This window comes from Lepidochelys kempii, chromosome 7 (assembly GCF_965140265.1).
Source record: "Lepidochelys kempii isolate rLepKem1 chromosome 7, rLepKem1.hap2, whole genome shotgun sequence".
NCBI lineage: Eukaryota > Metazoa > Chordata > Testudines > Cheloniidae > Lepidochelys > Lepidochelys kempii.
In genome coordinates, this window is record NC_133262.1 from 112,784,366 (window position 1) to 112,808,486 (window position 24,121).

The 24,121-nt window shown below is 39.1% G+C and overlaps 1 protein-coding gene across 7 annotated transcripts in view; it reads right to left on the reverse strand.

Moving 5' to 3' along the window:
* The window catches only part of ATRNL1 (attractin like 1), a 1,081,427-nt gene that overhangs the window by 530,827 nt on the left and 526,479 nt on the right, over positions 1–24,121 (reverse strand). For 6 of the 7 annotated variants that reach the window (XM_073354269.1, XM_073354267.1, XM_073354264.1 and 3 more), the window contains 3 exons: positions 12,440–12,534; positions 10,160–10,238; positions 8,697–8,854 (listed from right to left, as the gene is read on the reverse strand). In XM_073354269.1, the coding sequence (XP_073210370.1) occupies positions 8,697–8,854; positions 10,160–10,238; positions 12,440–12,534 (332 nt within the window). Of the gene's footprint in view, positions 1–8,696; positions 8,855–10,159; positions 10,239–12,439; positions 12,535–24,121 lie in introns of those variants that run through there. The other variant, XM_073354272.1, reaches the window with a different exon arrangement.

Below are 24,121 nucleotides of genomic sequence, written 5' to 3' on the forward strand. Positions count from 1 at the left end.
TCCGGTCCTTTTCGCATGAACAGAGAGAGAGCAGCAATACCCGAAGTCCGAAGGTGCAAACAGTTTGATGTTTATTGGGGTGAACTTTCAGCAAGCAATGATTCCAATTTCCTTCCTCAGTGTCCCCCTTCCCAACTTTGACGCCACAGAGCCTTGCCTGTGTCCCTGTTCCCATTCCATGTTCCCATTCTCCCCCTTAGCAAAACATGATTCCAATTCCGATCAGATTATCTCAGTTTATCATGGAAATGAACACATTGGCTGTAGAGTTGGAAGATTAATCCCCTACCTTTGAGAAAAACAAATACTGATCAGATGATAAGGAGTTCGCCCCAGCTCTCTCAGAACAAAAGAAAGAAAGATGTAGATTAGGTCCCAAGAACAGAGTGGAAAAAAAGAAAGAGAATGCCTCTCTTCTACTCAAAGGCATTTTTTTTCTTAAGAAAAAGAAATCATCAAAGTCCACATGCCAGAGTCTCCCCCACCACACTTATGACAACTGAGAAAAGTTACTACAGACATAGAGCTACTTCTGTAACTTCTGCTGACTGTCTGGTGCTTGGTTGTTGAGAACTGAAGGGCCCAAGAATTGAACATAATGATAGACAGGAGGCAGTGAGCTATCTTTCTCCTCAGTGGCTCTATAATATTCTTCCACGGAATAAATCTGTTTATTTCTTTTGCGCTTCACTGCAGTCCAAACCCTCACTTTTAAATAACTCAGACTGCATTGGAGCCACTATCTGTGACCTTCCTGGGCGTGCATGGCTCAGCAGGCCATGTATAGTTTGTGCTGACAAAGCTCTTCATCTTTGAAGGGTTTATATTTTTTTTAATGTATGACCAGGCTTCTGCACACTGTCGTCTGCAGAAAAGTTTATTTCTCCCCTTTGCATGGTGTAGAAGAAAGGCAATTGCTTTATTTTCCCATATTGACAGAAGCCCAGAACAAGTAAAAGCTTTCTTTGAGCAATATTTCCTACTAAATTCTAAATGCTGTAACTACAATTTTCTTAATTAACTAGATAAGGGAAATGGAAATTATAGAAGAAAAGCTCAACATCCGGTTACAAAACATCAGAGACAGAGTATTTTCAAATATAAGTTATCTACATCTATCTATTGTGTAATACAACTACACATGGACAGTGCCTTGGTCTGTTTGGAGAAAAAAAGCTATACAACTGGCACATCAGTTACTGGAGTTCTTATCTTGGACATTCAATTTATACGGAGATTAAAACTGTGCATCAGTGAAGACTAATTATCTCTTAATTAGGTATTTTGGTCCTTTTTTAAACCATCAGCTAAACTGTTTGTAGTGCTTTTGCTCACTGAGAAATAACAGTTGTCTCAACTCTTTCAAAATTTACAGATATTCTTGATAGCCATATTAAACCTGCTGGCAGGGGAAAGTGGGGACTCGAAGAAAGAAGCATGTGAGCACCAGTAATGAAATACACACTTACTGGAGGAGTTTAGCAGTTGACACCACATTGTTAGTACCCATGCACTAATTCATTTTAACTCAAATTTCAAAAGCACCATTGTTATATATAGCAAAGAAATAAAGGTGTTATCTAATCATCAGACAACAGCTGGATAATGCCATCAAATGCTAGCAATGCTTCTGGATATTCTCAAGTTTAATCTGCTATTGATGTGAAAGTTATTTCTGAAAATTTTATATTGGATATGTTCATATCATGAATATTTTATATGAACAGCACACAGCGTTATCATCTGTTACTGTCATAACTGGCATTGTAACTAAAATGAAATAAATTACTCCTACTACTATAAAGAGTTAAATTGCCCAATTTTAGGTTTCAGGTTTCAGACTATATTTAAATGTATCAGAAAGAAAAAGATAATCATCATCATAATTATGATAACACTCAACATTTAAACAGTAGTTTCCATCTCCATTAAACTAATCACATTAATCTAATCTATTAATCAAAATTTAAAAAGATGTATTTTAATAACACATCTATAAAATATACATTTTCAATAATGATATAGAATGTGAAATGTAGTAGAAAATGTACTGTTGTGCAATTTAAGGCCCTAGTCCTGCAAGGCGTTCCACACAGGCAAATCCTTACCCAGGTTCTGGAGTCCCATTGATTTCAGTGCACGTATCATATTGTGTCTATCCCCCAGGGTTCTTTTTCTTCTAGCAATGATTATTGGCAAGATTCGCCGGAACATAGTTCACTTATGAATTTTAAAAAAATTAAAAACTAATCTATCTTTACAATCTGTTTCCATATATCTGTTTTTACTAGATATAAATATGATATGTTCATAAAATATACATCTGGATTTTTGCTTTTTGTTTGTTTAAAACAAGCCAAATGTTTTTAGTATGCCAACTGCAAGAAGGGAATTAGCTGATAATTCAGTGGAATCATCAAGATGTGTGCACAACATAAATGAATAATTTTGTAATTTTATTATTGTAACCCCTATGCTTACTAAACCCACTTCCTTCCCCCACCTGGTTTTTATTCTCATTCATGACACACCTAAAATTATTTTTTAAGTTCCTTGTGGCACAAATGATGACTTATTTGTTCTTCAAGGGGCCACAACACTTTTGGACATCATAACAATAAAACAAATGGCAATAATCATTTACATTACATTTAAGTGGCTTTAAAACTGTGACCTCAAACAACAGTTTTCCATGGATACTGAAAGTCGTATTTAAAGGTTGAAAATTCATTCTTATCCCATGTCACTGAGCCTTTTTTTGACAACAGATTTAGTCCTACAAAGGACAGGATCCTGCAGTGTGTTGGTTGCCTCAAAACCCATTGACTTCAATGAGATTTGAGAGTATCCAGCAGCTCAAAGGAAGTCTTCATCTCTTTGCAGAAATGGGTGCAAAAATGTCTATCAGCCTGGTTATGGAATTTCGTAAATTTTGTTTGCATCCCACTTCTAATATTATTAGAAGATTGATACTTCCTTACAGTCAATATAAAAATCAAGACATTTTTGGAAGCTAATGTGTCTTACAATTATATTATCGATACCCACTTGTTATTTCAAGAATTATAACGACTTCACACACAGCCATATGCATTTATTAGGCAGCCTCTCTGAAAACCAGTAAGGTACTTAGAAATTGAACCTTTTGCTGTAAATCACAGTTATCAAACTGATGTATGCAACCATTGCTGGGAAAAGGTTCTCTACAGGCACTGGTATATTTATATATATACACACACATTTGCAAGTGAAAATTCCATCCAATGACCTTTGCAAAATTCTAAAAAGATTTACAATACAAAGGCTTATGTTTTCATTTTAATTAAGTAATTGAATTTGTGGTACATCATGAACAAAAGATTGTTTTAACTCCTCATGACAGTTACTGATAACTTCTATTCCTCAGAGCTTTTACATCAGTATTTGTCAGTCAAGAATGTTAAATATTTAAAATTAACTCCAAAACAAAGAATGCTAAAATAATTAAATATGCTATACCGAGTAAATTTTTTTTATGAGGACAAATGTGCTTCTTGACTTTTATTAAGCTACTTCTTCAGTTGCAAGGTTCAGTCTATTAACATGGGAAATAAAACCTTCTGAGCTCTGAAACAGGAACCAGCGTCATCAAAAGAGTGCTGATTTTCTCTCTTTTTAAAACATAACACCACAGAAATCTGTGATGTGAAGTAGTCCTGAGTGTTTAAAGCACTCTACAGCATCCTTAGTTCCCTCTACTACATGCAAATAAAATAAAAAACACATCTATAACTAGATTCATTCCTTTTTGCTGTTTTTGAAACTAATACAGGATGCCAAGATTTTTTTTCAACTTAGAAGCATTAATACAGGAAAAGAACCAAATAACATACCAGTAAAACTTTCAACAAGTTTCCTTTGAATGATTAAATTAATTCTTTACAATACACTGGAGCATTCTAACTTCATTTTAACAGCATGTCTAACTTCACTGTAAGAGTAATTGCTCAGTGAAACACTGTTGTGGAAACATAACTGAGTGGGCTATTTTTCTTAGAAAATAATTAATAACTAAGCATATTTCAAAATTACATACAGTTCCTTTAGGAAGGATTTGCACACAGGAAAGGGGGATCTAATAATGATGACTTCAGGTAACATTTTCATTATGAAGTGTAGCACTTTGCCAGCTGGGGAGCACTGCCCCGCCAAATACAGCCCATATACTTGGGATCCTTTTATTTACTTTAGGGAGTGTGCTGATAGCTGGTAGGAAGGTCTGTTGTTCAGTGAAGCCTTTATTCCGGCTTTTTCCTGAGTACTTGCATCTGAATGAACTATTCCTGGACTCAGACCAAGACCCTTTCAGCTAAACACTGACCACTGGGTAATTGGTGTTTTTATCCTCAAATGATGATCAGATTGAGTATGGGGTCACAGGATAGAGACCACACGACTTGCCCCATGTTGGCATTATGATATACATGGCAGCACATAATCCTTTGGAATTGGGACTGCCACCACAACGCTGGCATTCATTATGGGTCCCTGATGGGGGGAATTCTAGCTCTTGAGGCACAGGTCCAGCTGGTGTCCCTAATTGCTTCCACAATGGATGTGGAGAAGTGCAGGTAATTCTGACAGAGCAGATTGCTGCCTTCTGATTAGTTGCTCTCAGGGATCTAAGTTACTGCCTACCCTTAAGAATAAAGGAGGAATGGACTCACTGAATGGACAACCGACCAGTGTTTTATGAACATTTGTTCTGGGTTACATATATTTTTGTTACATTGCAGGCAGTGAATGATACCACTTCATACCGGCTTCCAACTAGACATGGAGCCATTAATCACTACCTGTTGAGCCTGATGATCTAACCAGCTTTCTATCCACCTTATAGTCCATTCTTCCAGGCCATAATTCTTTAACTTGCTGGCAAGAATACTTTGGAGACTTATCAAAAGCTTTGCTAAAGTCAAGGAATAGCACGCCCGCTGCTTTCCCCTCATCCACAGAGCCAGTTATCTCATCATAGAATGTAATTAGGTTAGTCAGGCCTGACTTGCCCTTGGTGAATCCATGTTGACTGTTCCTGATTATTTTCCTCTCCTCTAAGTGCTTCAAAGTTGATTCCTTGAAGACCTGCTCCATGATTTTTCCAGGGACTGAGGTGAGGCTGACTGGCCTGTAGTTCCTCAGATCCTCCTCCTTCCATTTTTTAAAGATGGGCACTACATTAGCCTTTTTCCAGTCATCCGGGACCTCCCCCAATCACCATGAGTTTTCAAAGATAATGGCCAACGGATCTGCAATCACATCCACCAACTCCTTTAGCACTCTCGGATGCAACGCATCCGGCCCCATGGACTTGTGCTCGTCCAGCTTTTCTAAATAGTCCTCAACCACTTCTTTCTCCACAGAGGGCTGGTCACCTCCTCCCCATACTGTGCTGCCCAGTGCAGTAGTCTGGGAGCTGACTTTGTTCGTGAAGATGAAGGCAAAAAAAGCATTGAGTACATAAACTTTTTCCACATCCTCTGTCACTAGGTTGCCTCTCCCATTCATTAAGGGGCCTCACTTTCCTTGACCTTTTTCTTGTTGCTAACATACTTGTAGAAACCCTTCTTGTTACTCTTAACAACCCTTGCTCGCTGCAACTCCAAGTCTGATTTGGCCTTCCTGATTTCACTCCTGCATGCCTGAGCAATATTTTTATACTCCTCCCTGGTCATTTGTCCAATATTCCACTTCTTGTAAGCTTCTTTTTTGTGTTTAAGATCAGCAAGGATTTCACTGTTATGCCAAGCTGGTCGCCTGCCATATTTACTCTTCTTTCTACACATCAGGATGGCTTGTCCCTGTAACCTCAATAAGGATTCTTTAAAATACAGCCAGGTCTCCTGGACTCCTTTCCCATTCATGTTATTCTCTCACGGGATCCTGCCCATCTGTTCTCTGAGAGAGTTAAAGTCTGCTTTTCTGAAGTCCGTATTCTGCTGCTCTCCTTTCTTCCTTGTGTCAGGATCCTGAACTTGACCATTTCATGGTCACTGCCTCCCAGGTTCCCATCTTTTGCTTCCCCTACTAATTCTTCCCAGTTTGTGAGCAGCAGGTCAAGAAGAGCTCTGCCCCTAATTGGTTCCTCCAGCATTTGCACCAGGAAATTGTCCCCTACCCTTTCCAAAAACTTCCTGGATTGTCTATGCACTGCTATATTGCTCTCCCAGCAGATATCGGGGTGATTGAAGTCCCCCATGAGAACCAGATGATCTAGTAACTTCTGTTAGTTGCCTGAAGAAAGCCTCATCCACCTCCTCTCCCTGGTCTGGTGGTCTATAGCAGACTCCCACCATGACGTCATCCTTGTTGCTCACACTTCTAAACTTAATCCAGAGACTCTCAGGTTTTTCTGCAGTTTCACACTTTGCAATGCTGAAGTCAGCTGTGACATTAGAAAATAGGAAACTTGTCAAAGCAATGACTGATAAATACTTTGCACTGAGTACAGGTAGGGAGTACTTTCATGGCGCATCAACACTTGGAATGTAGTATTCAAAACGAGATATGGAAAAAATATGGGGAGGTACCAAGGACAAAGCTGGCACAAACAAGTGTATTAAACTATAAGTGATGTGTAAAGAGTTTTATTACTTGTAAAATCATGCCAGAAATATTAGTAGCTGAAATGCATATCTTTGAAGCACACCTTCCATAAAAGGTAAACACACTAAGAGAATTTACTTTCCAGAAGGTGGGTATGTAAGTCTGCTTTTTGTAGTATACTACTTTGTCTTTAGACAATAAATTTGGCTATGTTTGGTTATTTGGTCTCTTGAACAAACTGTGAGTGTAGTCAATACTCTAAAGCGTATTCCAATTCCAGAAGCAGAGAAGTCGTAATTGGAGTCCCACATAAATTTCATTTTACAGTGTGGCTAGTTCTGCTAAAGTGCTCAGCACTGTACTGGGGCAGCAGCTAGTAGGGAGGATGGTATCTTTGCCACAGATGAAAGTAGAGGTGATTTAGCGAGCCCCGGGACACTACTCATAACTGTGAAAGTTTTCGCAAACAAGAAAGGGAGTGCTGTGCACAGGTAGATACATCCGTACATGAATGGTGGATACTGAAGTTGCCAGTGTCAAGAGGCTTGGTGTTGAGGGATCAGTACTGGGTGACACCTGAAGGTTGACTCAACTAGTTCAGAGGCACAATGACCAGTGCCTGAGAAGACGCCGGACAGGCCCATTTTAGGCCTTAAGCCCTTTATAAGAGAGGCAGGATAAGGGGATCTCTGCCTTTTCTTGTTAGGCCTGCAGAGGGTGACCTAAGTCTGCCCCTCAGCAGAATAGTGCTCCTTCCGTCCAAGAGGAATAGGAACCTTGCATTACCAACATTAAGCAACATCACTGCATCACACAATGGGCAGATTTTAAATCCAGGAGACTTTGGCTCTGACATAAGGGCTGGACATGTTACTGGGAAAGTCACAATAGAGAAATTAAGAAACTATTGTTTTTTGTTTTTTATAATAAAGGGAATAAAGACTAAACTATGACTCACCAACACTAAACATCTCAACAACTATTTATAGTACAAAGGGTTAGTCGCACAGTGAGCAAGAGAGACAGACTGACACCTAGGGCACAAGTGCAGCTTCAACAAACACTGCTGCCCTCCCCCACCCCAAAAATAGCTTGGGTACATGGCACCCATGCACTCCAAGAGTGGAAAATATATGGACAAGCACTCAGAGAAGGAGAGAGAGTTTCAGGGTAACTTATTCACTCTGAGAGCATCCTGAGCTACGGTGGTTTACGCAGACTCTTGATTGTTAATGCATGGGGAGGGGGGAATTCTAACATGTTATCAGTCTGCAGTGGTACTTAAAAATAGGATCTCGCTCACTGGGCAAGACACTACATTCATTTATAAGTCAAGTGGTGGTCATGCTTGATATGACCATGTCAGCAATTCCAGAAGTTTCTAGCAAAACACCACATAATAGTATAACAACTACGGAAGAATCCTACACCTTACAGAGGAACAAATTGTGAGAGATACTCAGTGCCATCAATTCCTACTAATATCACTAGAAATTCAGGGTATTAAATACCTCGCTGGCTTAAGTCCCAAAAGAGAAAATGAATTCTAACTGAATACACCTTTACCAAATGTTATATATCTCTCTCACCAACAGAAGTTTATCCATTAAAAGATACTACCTCACCCACCTTGTCTCGCTAATATCCTGAGACCAGCACAGCTACAACAACGCTGTATACAAGCTGTCACACTATAGTACAGCACACACATTAAACCTTTAACCAATTAAAATTCAATTAGTAAGAAAGCTAATGGTTTACAAAAACCTAATCAGAACATATATTATTGTTATGCACTAATTTTTACCTTGAGGGTACAACTGAGGATTAAAAATCTCATTCATTTTGAACAAACATTTGTAAACAAAATAGCCCTCAATACAAATGTCATAATTAATGGAACATAAACAAACAGGAGTAAGTCATTAGTCACTTGGAGGTACTCCAGTTTGCAGAAAGACTAAATATATACAACAAAACATACTCTGGAGAATATATTATCTACATAAGAATCATTTCTGCAGTCTCAGTAGCAATGGAAATATTCATTTAAGTAACAAAACAAAACCTCTCAATCACCTGGAGTAGTAAATGGCTTAATATTTACAACTAACCTGTATTTTGATTGGCCAGGAAAAATTGCTGACATACACATAGAAAGTGATGTTTGGGTTACTCCGAAAGTTGAATTTTTCACAAGAAAAGCTATCTGTAAATTCCTTGATATTAGTCTTGGAAACAACAGGTATCTCTTCTCCAGATATTGTTCCTGCTAAAAATACAAAGAAATATTAAATTATCATAAAAGGGGCCAAAGTAAGTTTGCTCAGGCAACTGCAATTTAACTTTACTTCAGAGTGCTTGACATTGCAACCTTAACATTCTTTTATCATTTTTTTCTGTTTATTATACATTAAACACACAAGTATATGACACACATGTATACACACACACAGAAAATTCACTCATACGCCCATGCCAATTTCAAAAGATTATGAATGATTCATAAAATTGATGGAAGATGTACTTTGATATGAGTTTTATAGCAAGCTTATCCCAGTTAACTACACAGCTAATACGGTTTCCTCTAGTAATTTACATCCCATTTCAATAAAAATTCATAGGTTACTAAAGTGTGGAAAGTGAATTTGTCTACATTTTAAAATATTGCTATAGTGTTTCAACTGCTCTTAGAAACATGAATAATAAACCAGATAACCATATATCATTTATTGTAAACCATAAGGCTTCTCACCAATTCTGTTTGATCAGGGCATTGCTGACTTAGTGAAGTAAAAAAGATGATCATGGAAAAAAATAGAATTTGCTAGCAAGGATATGTGAAAACAAAGCTTTCAAGACCTCCCATAAAACACTGTTAGATGCAACTAAGTGCAAAAATTCTCAAGAATATGTAAGTTCTTAAACCATCTTTAAAGGCCTAGTTTTATTCTTTTTTTTTAAATGTACATTTTAAGTTGTAAGCATTGTGCTTCTCCTTGGATATATTTTCAGAAAGTCAACAGAACCAATTCATGGAAACTTCCTAAATAAAGCTTTTCTTCCTCTTTATTAAAGCAAAAGGCATAATGGGGTTCAAAGTTGGGAAAAAAACCAGATAAGCAGCTCCTTTTATCAGCATTCACAGATGAATTTTATTGTTTGATATCAATGTTAAGGTTAATAATTAAATTTTTAGCTTGAACACTGAAACAACAAAATTAAAATCTCAGTCTCCCCAGTAGTTTAGGAAGTAATTTATCTTAATTAAAATCACAGCATTTCATAACACTGCCATTTAAAAAAATTAAATAGAGTACAAGCTTTTGCTACCAAAGAAATTTTAATTGAATAGAAGAGAAAGTTAACATATTAATGAAGCTTTGTTCAGATTACAAATTAGTATATGAATTTTAAGTATTACTAATACTAGCATAATGGTAATAGAAAAATAATACATTTTATAAAATTTTATTACTGAAATTAGCAACAAAGAGGACAATTATGTTAAAATAGCTTAAACGAACAGTTCTTGAGACATACAGGACAAAGACATCATGCCAAAATGCTTCCTTACCTGTAGAACCAATAGACCATGTAATATTGAGGTTAAAGTTGTTTGATGCATTAATTGATATATCCAAATTTTTGTTTGACTAGATATAAAGAAAAGGTAACATTAAAATTAACAAAATATAACAGAAATGTACTGCCTAATGCACTGAATGTACCTCTATTGTACATAATTAAACGTATTAATTCTCCCCCTTTTTCACATATCTACTATAGACTGCAAACATTGGGCCCAGTGAAGTCAAGAGCAAAACTTCCATTGGCAGGACATGACCCTGAGATACAACTTTCACCAATGATCTAAATCAAGAAACACTATTTTTTGAAAACTAAAAAACTCAGCCTATATATGAATAAAAATATTCATAAAAATTACTTGTCCTGCTAATAAAAATTTGTTCAGTAAAGGATATTCTAACATATTTAATCCAGTCTATACTTAAATGATCCCAGTTAGTGGGTTTCCACCACTTTCTTTGGTAGACTATATATACTGTAGTAACCTTCACTTTTAGAAAATATTTTCTGACTCTCACACTCAACTAACATTGAGATAAAATTGCTCAGATTAATTTCCTGGGAATATAATCACCACAAATCAAGGAAATCACCCTTTAAACTAAACTAACACCAAAACACATTCACAGAATATCAGGTCCACCATAAACTTCATTTAATTTGCAATATACAACCACCCAAAATGTATACATCCAGTTCTTTTAAATCAGAGTCAAACATACAAGCTTCACTGTAACTACAGGCTCACAGTCTGGCTGGGCCTCAATCTCTAGCTAAGATTGATGCCCATAGGGTATTAGGGCCATTTGCTCATTCACTTTGAAATTTTGTTTTGACTCAGAAAATTTCTGAACAGTCTCTGCTGCCCTTTACACAGTTTTTATTTATTTATTTATTTAGGATTATTTTTGTGCCACTTTCCCATCATCATAAATTGAGACTGAAAATCCTGAGAAATAGGAAAACAGTAGGAAAATATGTCCCCAGTACTACAGAGAAGCTATGTCTACACTGCCCTGTAGTTTGGGCTACAGGGGTGTGAACAGCAGTGCACACCAAAGAGCTGTGCTGTAACTCCCCCACGTGGACACTGTGGGCACGAACTAAAAGGTTTGTAGTGTAGTCCTCTTCAAGCAGGACTGCATTAATGCAAAGTAGGAACCTTTTAGTTTACACCCACAGTATTTACATGGGAGAGTTACAGCTCAGCACCTGGGTGCACTCTTCTGTTCACACTCAAGTATTCTGAACTGTAGGGCAGTGTAGATGAGCCCTAAGTGGCAAATGAGATGAGACACCTTAAACACAAAACCTTCTTAATATATAATCTATGTGCTGCACCATCATAATTATCCTCTGCTGAAATTCTCCGTTTTAGGTCATGAGGGCACACACATTAAAATATAACTCAATTTTATACAAATCTAGGGATGGGTATTTTGCAACAAAAAATTAGCTACTGGTACAATCTTCCCCAACATATCTGCCACTCTCTTTCCCTATCTCCTAGAGCCCCTGATCTTCTTCATCCTAATTCTGAGAAATATCCTGACCAGATCAGGCCAGAGGGAGCCACCAGATGCCAAAACCACCTCAACCAGTTCCAGAAGCATCCCAAATACTACCTAGGATATGAGGCTTTGTCACAGCTTCCCCTCCAGCTTTCCCATGCACCCTTTGTGTGCTCTTTTCCTTCCCTACCTTATTTCTTCTCTTCCTAGCTCTCTTTTTCTAAGAAAAGTCTGGCGTAGTCAGCCAAGACTCTGTATTTTGCAACAACAACGTAAGCCTGTAACCAGAAAAGTAGCTAAAAGCAATGTCCTAAACAGCCCAAGGCTGATACACATTTGCCATGTTTTGGCGTGGCTGATCAGACCATATGCTATGCCTGAGTTGCAGTGAGGTTGCAAGAGGACAACAGAGAACAACAATGCAAACCTATTTGTTTCGATTGCTCCTCTAAAATGACAGAAATATAATTTCACAAGTTATATGAGTGTTTCAGAAAGCTGCAATATCAAAAATATGGAGACTGAATTTAGAGATATTTATCTCAAGTACACCTACTTTTCAGAAAGTTAAAGAAGCTTAAAGATGGGTCTTGCATAGAAGTCAAAGTCAGTCTAGTGATGTCAACAAGTTTTGGATTATCCCTAGATACTGACAGGTGCTTGGCAGAGCTAAAATCACCATCAAATCCAATGGAAAAGTTGATATCCTTGGTTGGAAGAAAATTACATTAGAGTTGATTAATTACATCTCTCACCTGTTCAGGGTTTGCTATAAAGTTTATGGCAGTGAAGTGGCGATCATCTTCTTGTAGTAAGCTGAAGGTAAACTGGTAGTCAATCAAAAGGCTGTCTGTGGGCAAAACAGATTGTAAAAAAACAGCCAAGTAGGATTCTGGTGCACATATATTTTAAAAAATATTAAAAACTTCCTGTCGTACCTGAACATTTACTATTACTTTTACTTCAAATATATGGAGAATGGTAAAGGTCAGAAAGTCATTTGGCATTTCAATGTTTATGTATTTGTCACCAAACAAAATGTCGGTGCAGTCAGAAAGTATGAACTCAAGCAAAATAGTATGAACTCAAGCAAAACTTGAGAAATAAGAATTAGCATAAAGATTCAAGAGTTATTTTTCACTGAATTGTAAATTGTACTATTACCAAGATAGTCATGCCTCCTGAATTAGTACTTTTTTCAAAAGGTCCTTTAAAATATAGTAGGAGCATTGTCAGTTTCCAGATTTTTACACTGAAAAATGGTTTAAATTTTTGTTAAAAATGCACTTAAATGTTTTAGGTTTATTGTAATACTTGCATGGATTTTACAATATTCTACAACTGAATTATATAGATGTTACAATTACTAAGCTTCACAGTACCGAAAAATAAAATAACTGTCTCTACAGTAAAGGCACACACAGATATGGTGCTGTAGTTACACTGCTAAAAATAAAGTGGTACACTGGAATTTTAACACCAATAGTCCACCATACCAGTATACCCATTGCAGAACTGCTGCAGTTTTATGGTGAAATCTTGGCTCCATTGAAACAAACGGGAGTTTGGTCATTTATTTCAATAAAGATTTCCTCTATAATATCCTTCATATCAACAGTAAATTTTAGCACCGGGTCTCATCCTACCAAAGGAAAGAAAGGGAATGGAGGTCGTTTAGTAGTTCCTTTTTATACCACTTTCAGGCAACAATACCCAACAATGATTTTTGGTGTCCTCTAATCATGAAATTCTGTTAGCCACTAATGCCTACAGAGCCTCATCTTACATATATAAAACCTATGCCCCTCTGAACAAAACTAACTAGGAGTCCTTGTGGCACCTTAGAGAATAACAAATTTATTTGGGCGTAAGCTTTCGTGGGTTAGAACCTACTTCATCAGATGCATGGACTGAAAATATAGGAGCAGGTATAAATACATGAATGGATGGGAGTTGCTTTACCAAGTGTGTGGTCAGGCTAATGAGATAAATCAATTAACAGCAGGATACCAAGGGAGGAAAAATAACTTTTGAAGTAGTAAGAGAGTGGCCCATTACAGACAGTTGACAAGAAGGTGTGAGTAACAGTAGGGAGAAATTAATATTGGGGAAATTAAGTTTAGGGTTTGTAATGATCCAACCACACCCAGTCTCTATTCAGGCCTAATCTAATGGTATCCAGTTTGCAAATTAATTCCAGTTCCGCAGCTTTATATTAGTGTCTGTTTTTGAAGTTTTTTTGTTGAAGAATTGCCACTTTTAGTTCTGTTATTGAGTGACCAAAGAGATTGAAGTGTTCTCTTACTGGTTTTTGAATGTTGTAATTCCTGATGTCAGATTTGTGCCCATTTATTCTTTTGTGTAGAGACTGTCCGGTTTGGCCAATGTACATGGCAGAGGCGCATTGCTGGCACATAATGGCATATATCACATTGGTAGATGTGCAAGAGAATGAGCCCTTGACAGTGTGGCTGATGTGGTTAGGTCCTATGCTGGTGTCCCTTGAATAGATATGTGGACATAGGTGGAACCGGGGGTTGTTGCAGGGTTTGGTTCCTGAGTTGATTTTTTTGTTGTGTGGTGTGTAGTTGCTGGTGAGTATTTTCTGTCTGTAAGCGAGGACTGGCCTGTCTCCCAAGGTCTGTGAGAGTGAGGGATCATCCTTCAGGATAGGTTGTAGATCCTTGATGATGCACAGGAGAGGTTTTAGTTGGGGGCTGTAGGAGACGGCTAGTGGCGTTCTGTTACTTTCTTTGTTAGGCCTGTCTTGTAGTAGGTGACTTCTCGGTACCCTTCTGGCTCTGTCAATCTGTTTCTTCACTTCAGCAGGTGGGTATTGCAGTTTTAAGAATGCTTGATAGAGATTCTGTAGGTGTTTGTTTCTGTCTGAGGGATTGGAGCAAATGCGGTTGCATCTTAGAGCTTGGCTGTAGACAATGGATCGTGTGGTGTGTCCTGGATGGAAGCTGGAGGCATGTAGGTAAGTACAGCGGTCAGTAGGTTTCCGGTATAGGGTGGTGTTTGTGTGACCATTGCTTATTAGCACTGTAGTGCCTAGGAAGTGGACCTCTTTTGTGGACTGATCCAGGCTGAGGTTGATGGTAGGGTGGAAATTGTTGAAATCTTGGTTGAATTCCTCAAGGTCCTCCTTCCTATGGGTCCAGATGATGCAGATGTCATCAATGTAGCACAAGCAGAATAGGGCTGTAAGGGGACAAGAGCTGAGGAAGCGTTGTTCTAAGTCAGCCATAAAAATGCTGGCATATTCAGAGTATCAGAGTGTGAACCAACTGCCATACTGCTCAGTAACACATTTATACTCAAAGAATGATTCCAAGCAAAACAGCGTTCACCATGGGTATGAGTTCCAATCATATTATGACAGGTTTCAGAGTGGTAGCCATGTTAGTCTGCATCAGCAAAAAGAATGGGGAGTACTTGTGGCACCTTAGAGGCTAACAAATTTATTTGAGCATAAGCTTTCATGGGCTAAAACCCACTTCATTGGATGCATGCAGTGGAAAATACAGTAGGAAGATATATATATATACATATATATACACTACACACACACACACACAGAGAACATGAAAAAATGGGTGTTGCCATACACACTAATGAGAGTGATCAATTAAGGTGAGTTATTATCAGGAGAAAAAAACCTTTTGTCGTGATAATAAGGATGGCCCATTTCCAACAGCTGACAAGAAGGTTGAGTAACGGTGGTGGTGGGGGGGGGGTGGAATAAGCATGAGGAAACAGTTTACTTTGTGTAATGACCTATCCACTCCCAGTCTTTATTCAAGCCTAATTTAACAGTGTCCAGTTTGCAAATTAATTCCAATTCAGCAGCCTCTCGTTGGAGTCACACTATCAGCCACACTCTCAGAGGCTCATTCACCTGCACATCTACCAATGTGATATATGCCATCATGTGCCAGTAATGCCCCTCTGCCGTGTACATTGGCCAAACTGGACAGTCTCTACATAAAAGAATAAATGGACACAAATCAGATGTCAAGAATTATAACATTCAAAAACCAGTTGGGGAACACTTCAATCTCCCTGGTCACTAAAAGTCGCAATATTACAACAACAAAACTTCAAAAACAGACTCCAACGAAAAAAGAAAAGGAGCACTTGTGGCACCTTAGAGACTAACAAATTTATTTGAGCATAAGCTTTCGTGAGCTACAACTCACTTCATCGGATGCATCCAGTGGAAAATAAAGTGGGGAGATTTTATATACACAGAGAACAAGAAACAATGGGTGTTACCATACACACTGTAACAAGAGTGATCTGGTAAGGTTAGCTATTACCAGCAGGAGAGTGGGGGAAACTTTTAGTTTTAGGGTAGTGATAATCAAGGTGGGCCATTTCCAGCAGTTGACAAGAATGTGTGAGAACCAGTAGGGGGGGAAATAAACAAGGGGAAATAGTTTTACTTTGTGTAATCACACATCCACTCCCAGTCTTTATTCATTTATTTATTTATTTGTCCAACAAGAGACTGCTGAATTGGAATTAATTTGCAAACTGGACACCATTAAGTTACGCTTGACTAAAGACTGGGAGTGGATGGGTCATTACAGAAAGTAAAACTATTTCCCCATGCTTATTCCCCCCCCACTACTGTTACTCACACCTTCTTGTCCACTGTTGGAAATGGTCCATCCTGATTATCACTACAAAAGGTTTTTTTCTCCTGCTGATAATAATTCACCTTAATTGATCACTCTCGTTATAGAGTGTATGGCAACATCCATTTTTTCATGTTCTCTGTGTATATATATCTTCCTACTGTATTTTCCACTGCATGAATGCGATGAAGTGGGTTTTAGCCCACGAAAGCTTATGCTCAAATAAATTTGTTAGTCTCTAAGGTGCCACAAGTACTCCTAGTCATATTATGGGATTCAGACCTGTTGTATGAATTACTTTAAACAAAGAGAAATTACATTAATTTAAATTACATACAATATTTATCGACACTGATTCCTTGAGATGAGAATTAATATGTACTTATATCAAGTAATTTACCCCAGCGAGGATCTGGCTCCATATACTTTTGTTTCTGTTGCAAGTATGTATCAAACCAATTATGATTTCAGCAATCGTAACCTTTACTTTTCATGCGCCTTTTTTGTGTTTATAAGAGACATGATCACAAGAACAAATTAATTTAATTAGGGGGAAAAGCCTGCATTGATCCCAATTATATGGAAGGTAAGAATCTTCCAGTGTAACTTTCTGCAGCATGGGGAAGAGAGTGAAAATGCTGATAGTAAAGCACTCGAACAGCATATACAATCACCACCACTCTACCACCTGTAGTTCAACACCAACTAAAAGGCACTCTTACACTGCTTTATCTGACTGGCCTGCATCTCATTCAAACAATGGTTATTTCCAAGGACTGGTAAACTTTAGGATGAATAAGTTGGCTTCTAGATATCACAGCCCAGCTGAACAAACAATGCTGTTACTTGGCTAAATCCTCTCCACGTTTATAGAAAAGGAGCATGAACTAATAATCAGACTGCTCATCACATCTATAAGGCTATATAACAAAGAAATAAGTTTCCCAATGAAATATGCAAAATTATAGCATTATGTTCTTTTATTAGGTTCCAACAGATAATTTCAAATTTGCTGGAAGTGAATGATTTCTTATTTTTTTTCTCTTTTACTAAGTAAAAAGGATGACTTCTGTGTGTGAATATGATATTATCATTGCTTATATTTGTGTGTTTTATTGAGATGTTTAAATGTTATATTGTATTATTTTGTATTCTTAAAGATGAAATAATATAAAAGTGAAAGAAAATAATATTTTTTAACAAGACCATGAGTTTCACTTCTGTCCGAGACACACTTTCCCCCAGCCAAATTTAATTCCCAGCACGTTTTTCATTCACAAAGTGTTAATTAGCTATAATGATTTTTTAAAAAGACTAGGCTGTTAAGAGAAAAATCTATGCAATGTGCAAGACATTTAACTGTGGAACAAATTTTAACGAAGAGTGTGAGACACAAAAATCAATGTTCTATTCTATTTTTTAGGAAAAAACCTTTGAATTTTTAGATATTTTACATAAAATGGCCAATTTGTATTTTATTTATTGTTACACTTTCAACAGTTTAAAAGTTCTAGAAATCTGATGCAACATAGACAGTCTTCTATCAATTTTAAACTGTATCTGTGAAATCTTCATTTTGTATCTGTTATTCATTATTTATTTTTTTCTTTCTTCATTCTACTGTCATATTTGTTTCTGTTCTCTCACTGCACCTATTTTAAACAAATAATCTCATTGCAGTACATCGGACTTCCGCATCCATTGGAGCAGATTCTAGAACCTGAGTTTCTCACCCCAGTGAGTCCCCTAACCACCAGGCTATATAGTCAGACTCACTGGCTCTCTCTGGCCCAATAAGTATTTATACAAAGTAGAAAAGCTTCAATGGGAAGGAAAGGGAGAAGAGAGAAAGAGAGAGACCCACCCCAGAATATCCTATCTGCCTGGTTGTTGAGACACTCAGCTACAGTGTCAGAGACCCAATTTTAAATTCCCTTATCTACATGAGGTAGAGTGGAGAATTGAACCTGGGTCTCTCACATCCCAGGTGAATGCTCTTAATATTATAAGGGAAGAACTGGCAGCACCACCACCACCTTCATTTTTTGAATGTTGCCTAAGTCTCTTTGTGAATCTAGCTTCCGTCTTGCCATCCAAGTTTTTTTGGCTAAAACTATTCAGCAAATGTGTGTCAAATTCGTGAAAAGTATTGGTCGGCCCAAAATAAAATATTTGTCTGAAAAATTTCACCTAGCTCTAGTAATCAGTCACTTACACGATTGCTAAGCAAGGAAAAATGATACTAAGTCAGAATAGCAGCATTTTATATCCACTTTCCAGCAGTATGCATGATTGCATAAGGTGCAGGAGGCACTGGAGAATCAGGACCTTCATCTGCACCATATTAAGCAACATCACATCAGTAATTTCTATGGTCAAATACAGCTGGGGCTTACTGTTGCGGTAGCCTTTTCAAAATTTTGTTTTGAATCCTGGATTCAAAAAAACCTAGATTACTTCCTCAGTTAAGAAAGACAAAAGAACCATTAGAAACAATTCAACATGCCAGTAATGAACTCATGTGCAAGTACAATAATTAGGCAAAACAAAACAGCCATTTAATTAAATAGAAAAATACATTTTAAAGCCATACTTTAACGTCTGCATTGCTATTTATTTTTAAAGCGCTATTTCCCCTCTGACAAGTGCACATGACTCTTGATAAGGTTAATGAGAGTGTTGTGCATGCCCGAAAAGACCTATTCTTCTAGTCAAGTCTTTGTGAAATATTCCTTAACTTCATTCTTTTGGTGCTAAATTATTGTAATATCTGATGCTTCACAAACACTAATGAATTCACTGTTAACACCTTCAGACAAGGGGATGATATCCCCATTTTACAGATGGGGAACTGAGACACAGAGAGATTAAGGACAAAATTATCTAATTTTGGGTGCCCAATCTGCAATACATAGAACCTAATTTTTCCAGACTTAGTAGCATTGCATAGCATTTTATATGTTCCAAGCACAACTCCCATTGATTTCAGTTGCAGCTGAGAGTGCTCAGCACTGCTGCAAATCAGACTCTAGGGTCTCAAGTCAAGCAGCCAGAAAATAAGGAACACACGATTAGGTACCATCTCTAAAAAGTTTGGTTTAAGAACCTTGACTAGAATCACATAGGAACTTTGTGGCAAAGAGAGGGATAGAATATGATTCTCTAGGACATCATGCAACTGCCTTAACTATGAAATCTTCCTCTCTCGCCCTACAATCCCCTGCCTCATTCACTACACACCTTTCTCAGCATCCGCTGTGGCCCCTCCTGCTTTACCCAACATCCCCCACAAGTACTGTGACTTCTCTGAGGTTTCTGACAAGGGGAAGATGGATATCCTGCCCCCACATCAAACTTACAATTGCCCAATCGATCTCCAGCCTGAAGCCAAGATCCCATTTGGTCGGATATAGGCCCTCTCCAAACCTGAACTTCTGTCTCTCTCCACGTGTACTTGCAGGAGAAACTTCAGAAGGGTTTCATCTGGCCATCCACATCTCCAGCAGGTGCTCCCATCTTTTTCATCGTGAAGAAAGATGACTCCTTGTGGCCATGCATGCATTGACTATTGGGCCTGAACAAGGTGACCATACGAAACTGCTCCCCCTTATCAATGAGATCTTATACCGGCTCCATGTGGCCTGTATTTTCACAAAGTTAGATATGCATGGGGCATATAACCTGGGACACAAGGAGGAGGGAGATGAGTGAAAGACAACCTTTCATACTTGATACAGCTACTACGAATTTCTAGTCATGCCCTTCAAAGTATGCAATATGCAGAACAATATATTCGGAGATATGCTAGACCACTTTGTCATCATCTACCTTGATGATATTCTGATTTTCTCCAAAGACCTGGCTCTTCACAAACAGCATGTGCGTACTATTCTTGAAAAGCTATGCCAGAACCATTTATTTGCCAAATAGGAGAAACACAGTTGAATTCCTTGGATATATCACCTCCACTCAGAAGCTGGAAATGGACCCTCCAAAGGAGGCAGCCTTCACAGATTGGGTAGCACTGAAGCATGTCCACAGAATAGATGTTTTATTCCAGGGTTCTCTGCTTTGGCCAGCCCTCTTACAGCCTTGCTATGAAAGGGACCAAATTTTCATGGCTCCCAGAAGCACAGGCTGCCTTTGACAATCTGAAACAGAAGTTCATCACAGACCTCATCCTGATCCACCCAGACCCCACCAGACAGTTCACAGTAGAGGAAGATGCTTCAAACTTCATACTGGGGCAGTCCTTTCCTAACATGCTACTCCTAATGGTCGGCTTCACCCATGTGCCTTTTACAAAAGAAAACTCATTTCTGCTGAGGTAAACTATGATGATGTTCTGGACAAGGAATTGCTAGCTATCAAAGCAGATGCTGAAGAATGGTGCCATCTTCTGGTGGGTGCTAGATTCCCAGTCCAAGTTCTGATCATTCATAAAAATTCACAGTACTTAAAAACGGTCAAGCACCTGAACCAGCAGCAGGAACGCTAGTCCCTCTTCTTTATGCAATTTGAGTTTGTGGTCACCTATGGGCTGGGAACAAGGAACAGGAAGGCAGATGTGTTGTCATGAAAGCACGAGTGCTACAAACCCAGTGAGGAGACTACATCCACAATACGCAAGCCTCAAACTTCATTTCCTGCACCATAGCCTCTGAACTGTTATCCTCCATCCACATTCAGTTGCCTATCAATCCCTTGCTATCCAAACCTTTCAAGCCTTGGACCACGACCAGGACCAGACCTCTATAGGCTTCATATTCCAAGACGGGATCTTATACCATGAAGGACATATCTATGTGCCTGAAGGGGCCACTTGCTTTGAGTCCTACAACTCTGCCGGATGCTTCCCTAGCAGGCCACATCAGTCGTTCCAAGATCCAACACCTGGTTTCCAGGAACTTTTGGTAGATGGCTGTATGCACCTCTGTTGCATCCTATGTGGAGTCCTGTGACCACTGTGCCTGGAACAAGACCCCTCTGTTAAAGACCACTGGTAGGCCCTCACCTACTCTACCTCAGTATTTGGCCATTGTTTCCATGGATTTTTTGTAGAATTACTGCCTTCTCAAGGCCTTGACCACTTAACTAAAATGGTGCATTTTGTTCCATGTCAAGCACTTCCCTTTGCTCAGGAGACAGCCCACCAGTTTGTGAGCAATATCTTCCACATCCACCGTTTGCCTATGGGAGTGGTGTCTGACTAAGGATCCCAGTTTATTTCCTACTTCTGGTGAGAATTTCTATGCCACCTGAGTATTGAGACCTTGGCCTCAATAGCCTATCACCGCAGCACCAATGGGCAGATGGAGTGGATCATTCAGGTCCTCAAGCAATACTATATTTCATCCTGAATTATCATCAAGATGATTGGATGTCCCTGATCCCTCATGTAGAGTTTGCATACAACAATGCCATACATGCCTTCACCAAGCAGACTCCCTTCTTTGCTAACTACGGCTTCTAGCTTTGTGCTCATCCAAAGATCTCTGCTGAATCCTCAATGCCTGCTGTTACCAAACTCAGAACCTGCATCCGGCAGGCACACCAAGAAGTCCAGAGGCAGTCAGAAGTCACCAAGGCTACCTACAAATGGTACACCAACTGGTCCCACCTTCCAACACCTGGTTTTGGAGCACAGGATAAGATCTGATTGTCCACACAGAACCAGTGATCAACTCACCCCTTTGCAAAGCTGGACCACAATTACCTGGGGCCCTTCCAGATCACAAAACAGATTATCCCAGTTACCTTCAAGTACCAGACTTTCTAAAGATTCACCCCATCTTCCATGCCTCACTTTTAAAATCATTGTGACAGGATCCCCAGCGTACAACCTGAAACTGGGGTACCACTGTGCCCCCTTAACTCTCCAGCCTGGTCTGTATCTCACAATGCTTTGCTAGTGACAAGCAGCAAACCACTCCAGGCACTGTTATCACATCACAACAGCATGTGGAGCCTCATACCCAGCTAAATTGCATGAATACTCCCTGAGCTACTCAAGAATCACACAGAAAAAGGCACCAGCAAATCTCCCCAGCCTTAAATCCCAGAACTGTACCATCCTGCCCTGGTAAGAAACCTGACCAGTGTAAGTTTATTACCTTTTCTGCCCCTCCCTCAATGTGGAGAGGACACACACTAGCCTTTGTAATCTGAGCTGAGATTTCCCAAGCACTTCAAGCAAAATATGCTGTTTTAGGTAAAACATAAATCACATTTATTAACTACAGAAAGATAGATTTTAAGTGGTTGGCACAAAAGGTCAGAGACAGTTACCAAAGAAAATAAAAGGCAAGTGTGTAGTCTAAATCTTAAACTTTATTATGCTAGGCAATACTTGGGTCAAGCAGTTTTTTCTCACACCACTGGGTGTTGCAGGTAGGTCATAGTTCTTAATACATAGGCTTCCACTTTAAGCCTGGGACCAGACTCCTCAGCTTAAGTCTTTGTCTTCTTGTTGCTACCAGCATAGAAGGGGGAGGAGAAAGGCAAAAGCATGAAGCCATTTGTCCCCTATTTTATATCCTCAGTTCATGTGCCTGGAAAACACTAGCTCAGATATGTTCTGGTGGGCTTTGCTGAGTCACAGAATTCAGAAATCCCCCATTGTGTGATGCTTGTGCAACCCCCTTAAAGTATTGTAAATACCTTGTTTACAACTCCCCTGCTGATTAATGGTTGCTTAATACCCCCTAGGAATGGATCACCACCTAGCACTATAGACTATCAAACTTACAACATATTTCAGTAACAACCATATAGCACAATCTCATACCTTCATACACACTAATTATATACATATTTGGACAGAACAATGGGTTTCAGCAGATCATGACCTTTCATATGATATCTTACATGGCATGCTTTATATGAAATATATCAATTACATGATGGGTTAATATGGGGGTTCCTGGAAGCATCTATCAAGAACCCTTTCCTACACCATACTTCTCCTCCTCCTCCACCTATAACCATTCCGGGCCAAGAAGAATAAGTGGTTCAGCAGATTTTAGACTCTTGTCAGGTCTGGGGAAACTACAATATCAAACTGACTGGGACAAGTATGGCCAGATGAGTGTTCATGGGAACCCACAGACTACCTCCATGCCCTGGACCTCCTGCAAGTCTTCTATAACGCTTACCCTGAGAAACCAGGTTCCAAGACCCCCTAGACAATGCTCTTGAAGGAGTGAGGAGTACTGTGAGGAAACAGGACCTGCAGCATAGCTAGTGTCCAGGCAGCCTCATCAGTACAGCTGGTCTGTAGCAGGCTGCCTGAGTAGCCATGCAACCTGAATGGCTGCAGATGCCAACAGGCTGGCTCTTAAGCCAGCAGCAGCTCACTGGCTTCTCAAGGCTCATATACAGCACTGTGCTTGCTCCTGTGTTAACTTGTTCCTGCTGCTCCTGCCTTGCACCCAGCCTTGACTTGGTCCTGACTCTGCTTTGAACCACTCCTTGTCTGCTACCCTGCTCACTCCAGTTCCTGACCTATGGTTGGCTCCTGACTACAGCTCGACTCTTGATGATTGACTCCGGCCACTAGGCCTGCTGCCAACTCTAGTCACAAGGCTAGACCTCCGTTATCCCAGCTGGCCGACAGTTAGTAAGATTACAATTTGATGTCCCCACAACAATTATGCAGGCAAAACCATACAACTATTATGCTCTTGAATGAACTCACACAGAAAAATGATAAAAGACAAAAACACCGTCACTCGTGGGTGAACAATTTTCACAAAATGATCACTCCATATCTGACCTCACAGACACTGTCCTCCA